The 6,638-nt window shown below is 40.1% G+C and overlaps 2 gene segments (V, D, J or C); both read right to left on the reverse strand.

Annotated features, from left to right (window-relative positions):
• Nucleotides 1-661: 661 nt before the first annotated feature.
• Nucleotides 662-1,219, reverse strand: LOC130888465 (T cell receptor beta variable 13-like). The segment is given in 2 exon segments: nt 662-1,038; nt 1,141-1,219. Coding segments are annotated over 2 exon segments (456 nt in total).
• Nucleotides 1,220-5,092: 3,873 nt separating this feature from the next.
• LOC130888511 (T-cell receptor beta chain V region C5-like) lies at nt 5,093-5,566 on the reverse strand. The segment is given in 2 exon segments: nt 5,093-5,427; nt 5,521-5,566. Coding segments are annotated over 2 exon segments (381 nt in total).
• Nucleotides 5,567-6,638: the final 1,072 nt, after the last annotated feature.

Genomic DNA, 6,638 nt, shown 5'->3' on the forward strand with positions numbered 1-6,638 from the left:
ACCTACCAAGAATGTTAGTCTTCTTTATAATAATCCAATCTCATTGGAGAAAGAAGCCTCTGCCATAAATATCTCTTTATATTCCTTTCAACTTGGTTGCTTGATTATCGAGTAACAGATTTTCTTTTGTTGAAAATGAAAGTTTCATCTTGAAAATATAAGAAGAAAAACATTACCTGGTTTAATACCATACATCTATAGTCTGTCAACCCACCCCCACATACACAGACTACGCTCAGCTGGTCTTATAATACAAGGGACAGTGAACTGCTGCATTTTTGACCAGAGAATATCATGTAAAGTCATACTTTGATTTTGAAGGCAAAGAGATGTAGTTTTCAATCCTAGTATTGATATTCTCAAACATGAAAAGTTGTATGATTTCATAAGTCATCGATTTCTGTCTATGAAGTGGGTTGTAGAAATCTTCATCAACAAATGGATCACTACAGTATACCTTGGTAATGAGACTTGTGGCTTATGTCAACACAGAAGCACCCAACACAGAGTAAGGTTCCTACCACTAGCTAGGAGTTGGAAGCTACTGACAGACATGCGAAAACATCTGGAGACTTGGAACCCACAACAAGGTTTAGGTCTCTGTGTGAGCTCAGCTAGGCAGAGGGACTTAGTAAATAATTAATGTATTCTTGTGCCTTGGCTAGGGCAGCCCAACCCTCTCTACTACATCACCAGGTGGAACCTGAAGATTAAGGGATGGAAAGTCTGTGACTCTGTAAGGCTGTGGTGAGCTGGCACAGAAGTACACAGCAGAGTCCTCCAGCTGCAAGGTGCTCATGTTCATCTCAGAGTGATAGTCACGGAACTGCTTCACTGAGAATCGGTTGGGGATGTTTCCTTTCTCTCCCTCCGTTTCTTGATAATGCTGAATGAGGAACTTCAGTTCCTGGCCCAGAGTCTGCTGGTACCAGAACACAGTGTTATGTCCAGAGACGGGAGTACATTTGAGAATGGACCTTCCTCCTTTTGCTTTGATTATGTGTCTTGGAAACTGGATGACCCCGGGATTTGCTGAACCTGGGGAGGCAGGAGACAGGAGTGAGCATCTAGAGAAAAACTGCATGGGTGCAGCAGCAGTAGAGGAGCTCAGGAGCAGTCCCCCCAGAGCTCAGGACTCACTTGTTCCCAGGAGAAAGATAGTGACACAGCAGATCAAGCTGGGGCCCCAGGCAGAGCCAGGGAGGGCAGTGCCCCACATCCTTCTCCTCAGCATGTTGCTCTCCCTGGTGAGAGCAGGAGTCAGCTCCTCCTTTCAACTCATTGCCTGTGATGTCAGGTTCTGAAGTCAGTGATCTTGTTGGCTCCCATAGGCTCAGCCCTTCCCCCTTTCGGTTCAGCCTGCTTAGTGGAAGGGAAGAGGGCTGTGTTGAATAATTATTATTGGATGTGCGGAAGTTCTTTTTATTCTTTTTCAGAGGCAGCTGCTTCCTTCTGTTTTCCTAGCTCCAGGGTATTTTGGATTGCCAAGGCTACAGTTTATGGCTCTCTGTGGTGATGCCCATTTATGGGCAAAGATGATTGATCCCCTGTTCTCTGAGCTCTGCCTCCTGAGCTAACACTGTTTCTTGTTTCACAGTTAATGTCCTACTGTGGACTCCTTATTATAGCTCTGCATCCACCTTCTGAAGCACTGCCCAAGGTCACTCAGTGGATCTGCAGTGCCCTCTAGTGACAAAGTGTGCAGTCAATACCTCTACTGGACTACTTCAGTTTCTGCTTCTTCTGTATGAGTGCTTGGGGAAAAAAAAAAAAAAACGAGTATGGAAAAAATGTTTCTCTCAGCCTCACCTGGTAAACGAAACACAGATTCTTCAAAATAAGTATGTGAGTCTCTCCCCGAGAACCAGGCAATCAGGAAGGATTTAAGTTATCACAGGAGGAGACACTGGAGGCCGGTACCATGTCCAGACAGACTTCTCAGAGCCTACCATCTATATGCAAGGACATTTTCAGCTTTCCCCAAACAAATTGTTCTTCCCCAGCTTGCCTACATCATCCTGTAAAGAGGGATGAGAAGTTTCTAGATACCAATAGGTGTTTTGATATAAATTTTTCTTTCATATTATGTCCCTAGAAATGCAATTAGTTTCCATAGCTTTTTCCCTATTCATTTTTTAATTTATTTCATAGACCCAATGCAGAGAGTAGAGCAAAATACACTTCTGTACAGCTGTTAAAGTGAAATTTTATATTACTGTGTATTTTTTATTAAAAAGTAAAAATCAGAGAACGTCTTCAAAATTACAAAACTGAATTAAAGTAAATAATAATTAGCTGATTACTCCATGGAGGTACTTAAAGAGAAAGAACCCAAGTAATTGAGATATATTAGCAACTAACATAAATTATGTTTGTTAGATGTGGTTGTAATTTTCTTCTCTAGTATAACATAGTTCCTAGTAGCACACAGCTCTGATCACATTCCGCTTGGTAATTCTTTATAAAATGTTGCTATCTGATAAGTTTGAGTTCAAGACTCTTCACTTCAATTGCTGATGCTCTATTTCTGGGTAAAAGTGAAAAAAGGTCATGTTTTGTGGTAATTGCTCTTTACTCCTCTGAAACTTGAAAATTTAGGTAGAGTGTTACTGTATTTATCAGGTAATCTTTATTGCAAAATATTCTTTTTCCATCTTGGATAATAATTATATTAGGCAAGGTTGGCTATATTACAAAGTAAAATCGTGTTTATTCAGTTTAGATGAGACATATTCCTTCTAAGATTCACATATTAGAGATTTAGTTGTCTACCCTGTGTTCAGAGGAAGATCTTTGAGATATATTAGATCATGAAGGTTTTAATACCTCCAATGTCTAATACATGAACTGGTTTATATTAGAATGGACATTGAGTGATGCTTTTTGAAATTTCAATTTTTGAAAACAGCATTTTATAGGAGAATATAGGTCAATAGAGGCATGCAGTTAAAGATCTCTCTTCTCTTCTCTTTTCTCTTCTCTTTTCTCTTCCTTCTTGGCTGTCATGAGATAAGCAGCTCAGCCATGCTGTTCTGCCACACTACAGGCTCCAAAACAGAAAGTCCAATTAATCATACACAAAAACCTTTGAAATACTGAGCCAAAATCCAAATGATAACTCCTTCCTTTATTTTCTCAGACATGTCATGACGTCATAATTGTAACTATATGACGGAAACTCCAAACACAATGTTAACTCAGTTTTACTGCCCCTTTTGTAAAATGCAGTGTGGCATGAGCAGCTTCCTACCATTTTCTACCCACTGCTCCATGTTAGTGACATATTGCAACAGGAGAATCTGATACTTTCATTTGTAATTTCATCAAGATATGGAAAAAGAATAATAGATCCTGAAAAAATGGCATGACAATTCCTCCAGCATTTTTGGCAGTTTAATACTACTTCAACAAAGCCATACCTCCTAATAGTAGAATTCCTTCTGAGCTTCTAGGGGAACTACTTTTAAAATACTACAATTGCTAACCAAACACAAGCAGACATTCCTAAAAGTAAAAATATAAATAACACTAAATAGATGCAGCAGGTTGAATTAATTTATTCACTCATAACATTCAATAAAAATAATAATAAAACAGAATAAGAAGGCAAGAACTAGAAAGAGGAGAAAATTATGTGATGAGCTAGAGGAAAGTGCAATGAAATAAATAATGTAATTAAGTTAACATCTTCAAAAAGTAAAGAAAATAATCCGACCTGAAATAGATTTTCATTGAAAGAAGAGATCCAGGACAAGAGGAAAAGGTATGTCCTCAGAGTAGAATGTGCAGGCCCAAAAATATGAGCCTTGTCCACGCTGTCTAATGGTCAGAGAGTTTGAATTTATTTTACTTGCTTAAAGCTGATGACAACAAAGTGTGGCTACACAGCCTGACCTAGGCTGTGGTTAGTTGGTGTTTGGACTTTAAGATGGTCCACAGAGGTAGATCCTCTCCACCCTGACCAATGGTCAGAGAATTCAAGCATACTTCTCCTTCTTTTGAAAAAGGAGGTTTGACTTAGTGAGCAGCAGCCTGCAGGACATTTGGTCTAGCGTATTTGTACTGCACCAAGCATCAAATAATTTTCTCAAGAATTAATGGCTTGATGTCTCAAGTATTGGAGTAAATGGCTGTTCTGGTTGTCTTTTGTACCATGTTAAAGCAGACTTTTCCTTTTTCCTCCCTTTTGTATTGGGGTATGAAAGTGTATGAACAAACCTGGTGAATTCAGCATTCAGTATTCACTGAGTTGCCCTGCCCTTACTACCCTATGTCTCTGTATTTCTTTCACATCTCTGTTTCTTCAAACCTAACTTGTCTAATCCTCATGCACCTATTCTAGAACATACGAATCTGCTGCAGCTAAGATTGCGGCAGAAGTCACCCCAAAAAGTGGCTCCGGACAGTAGAATAAATGTACTAGGAGACCATCTTTAGGGATGAAAATATCAAAGTACATATGAGGAAGGAATGGAATGTAGACATGTTTATCTGGAAAGGAAGACCTGGGGAGGCTGAATAAAGGATGGTAATAGAGATGAGTGAAGAGAATGACATAGGACCTTATGGCTATTCACTACTGACATATAGAGTTAACACAGCCTGGACAGAGATCATATAATAGGTTCAGTCGAATGGTAAAATGGCTGATGAGTTCACTGAAGGTACAGGGAAGGAGATGGTAGCTTTGACCTTATCAAATGGGTCATGAGGACTTCAATTAATGATTCCTTTTCACCTGGTCATAGAATTAATAGCACAAGCATTTATTCCTAGCAGTAGAGGGGCACAGGCAGGGAGATATCTTTGAGGTTTTGGCCTCTCTAGCCTTAGAATGAGTTCCAGTAGAGTCAAGACAGTTACACAGAAAAATTGTGACAAAAAACTAAAGCAAAACAAAACAGAAAGATTCATTTTCCTCTCTGAAAGGAGAAACAAGGGGTGGGGATGAGCCAAGCAGCCATGAAAAGCTGTTAGAGTAGACTTCAGTAAGCCTGAGACCCATGCTGAAATGTTCCTAGTTTGTCAGAGCTAAGGGACTCTTACAGAGGCACTGACTTCCTGGAGCACACAGGCATCTGGACTTTCTAGTTTACTTTCTGTGGAGAGGGGAGGCAGCCACACACTGATGTGTATCACTGCTGGCACAGAAGTACAGAGCTGTCTGGGAGGGAGAAGCCTTCTCCAGAATGAGAGTGAAGTCATTTTGGCTTGATCTGATGACGTTATACCCATCAGGGACATCTCCTTTCTCTGTGCTGCCAGCACCATACGAGTAATGGATCAACCTCAGTCCATGATCCAGTTCCTGCCGATACCAGTACATATAATTGTGGTTATCCGTCTGGTTACAGCTTAGTTCCACCTTTCCTCCTGTTACTGTCACCTTGCTTCTTGGTCTTTGGGTGATTGCACCCTCCATGTGTTCTGTAATAGAGAAAGACAGAGCCTGACGATGTCATCTTAGCTAAAAGACCTAGGAATTCAGTTCAGAACACCTGTGTCCTATCCGGCACTCACTTGCGCACAGGAGACTCAATGTCACACAGAAGAGCCTGAAGTCCATTTCAGGACCAAAGCAAGATCTGATGTCTCCCAGTCCTGTTTGTGAAATCTAGGGCTGGGCCTCTCAGTGGCTTAGTGATGTCACTGTCTCCAACAAATACTCGAACTGCACAGTTAACATGTCACATCCTTTTCCTCCAGAAGCAAGCAGCTTTCAAGAATAAATGAATTTCATAACAGTATTTAGAGTAGATATACAAAAGCTTACAGCTCAGATTTAAAGAATTTGTGCTTTGTTATGTATTTATATGTATATGAATTCTTTCTCTGATTTTAGTTAACGTCTTAGTTTTCATTTATTCCTACTATGGTAAAAATATTTTACATTGCTTGATTATTTATTGTTTGTAAAGTCTCAGTTGTATGCTGGCAACATGATGTATTCTGTGAAGTTTCCACAAATTCTTTACCCATTACCTTCGATATTGAAAATAAAACTTCAGTACCCTCTATGGCTCCAAGGACGGTATGACACTCAGGAAGATTATAAAACACCAAGGTTTAGGTCATTACAATTTGAACAATTGTTTTAAACTATCTCATGCCAATTCAGAGTCACAAGTTCTACATTCTGTGCTTGGCCCATCAGTGTGTCCTCACTATTAGAACAAATCTCCTTTTCTTCAGGAGATGCTCTGGAGGGTCGACCTAAGCTTTTCTGTCTGTGCTTCCTGTCAAAATAAAGTCCCCTTCAGCAATGTGAGTGAGCTGTTTGCCTCTTAATATGCAAGTCTGGTTGTCTTGATTCCCAGGGAAATGTAGGTACTTCATTCAAAAGTTCATGTCATTAGTTTCCTAACATGGAACACTAACCTTCACTCAAAGGCAGTATAAGTTCCTTCCTACAAAGCATATCTCAATTACTGCCTTGACAGATAATATCAAAGTAAAAGCCTCATTTTTATGGCCACACATCCTGGTAAGCTCTTGATGGAAAATCTCTATAATCCTACCCTGGTGAGTGAGGTCCTGAAAGTAAAAGCAGAGACAAAGGAGATCAGCACAGCATCCATATGAAGAAGCCGGGAACAGGGTGTGGCCATCCCAAAAAGATATTCTCATGTGGGTCCAAA

Source organism: Chionomys nivalis, chromosome 1 (assembly GCF_950005125.1).
Source record: "Chionomys nivalis chromosome 1, mChiNiv1.1, whole genome shotgun sequence".
Taxonomy (NCBI): domain Eukaryota; kingdom Metazoa; phylum Chordata; class Mammalia; order Rodentia; family Cricetidae; genus Chionomys; species Chionomys nivalis.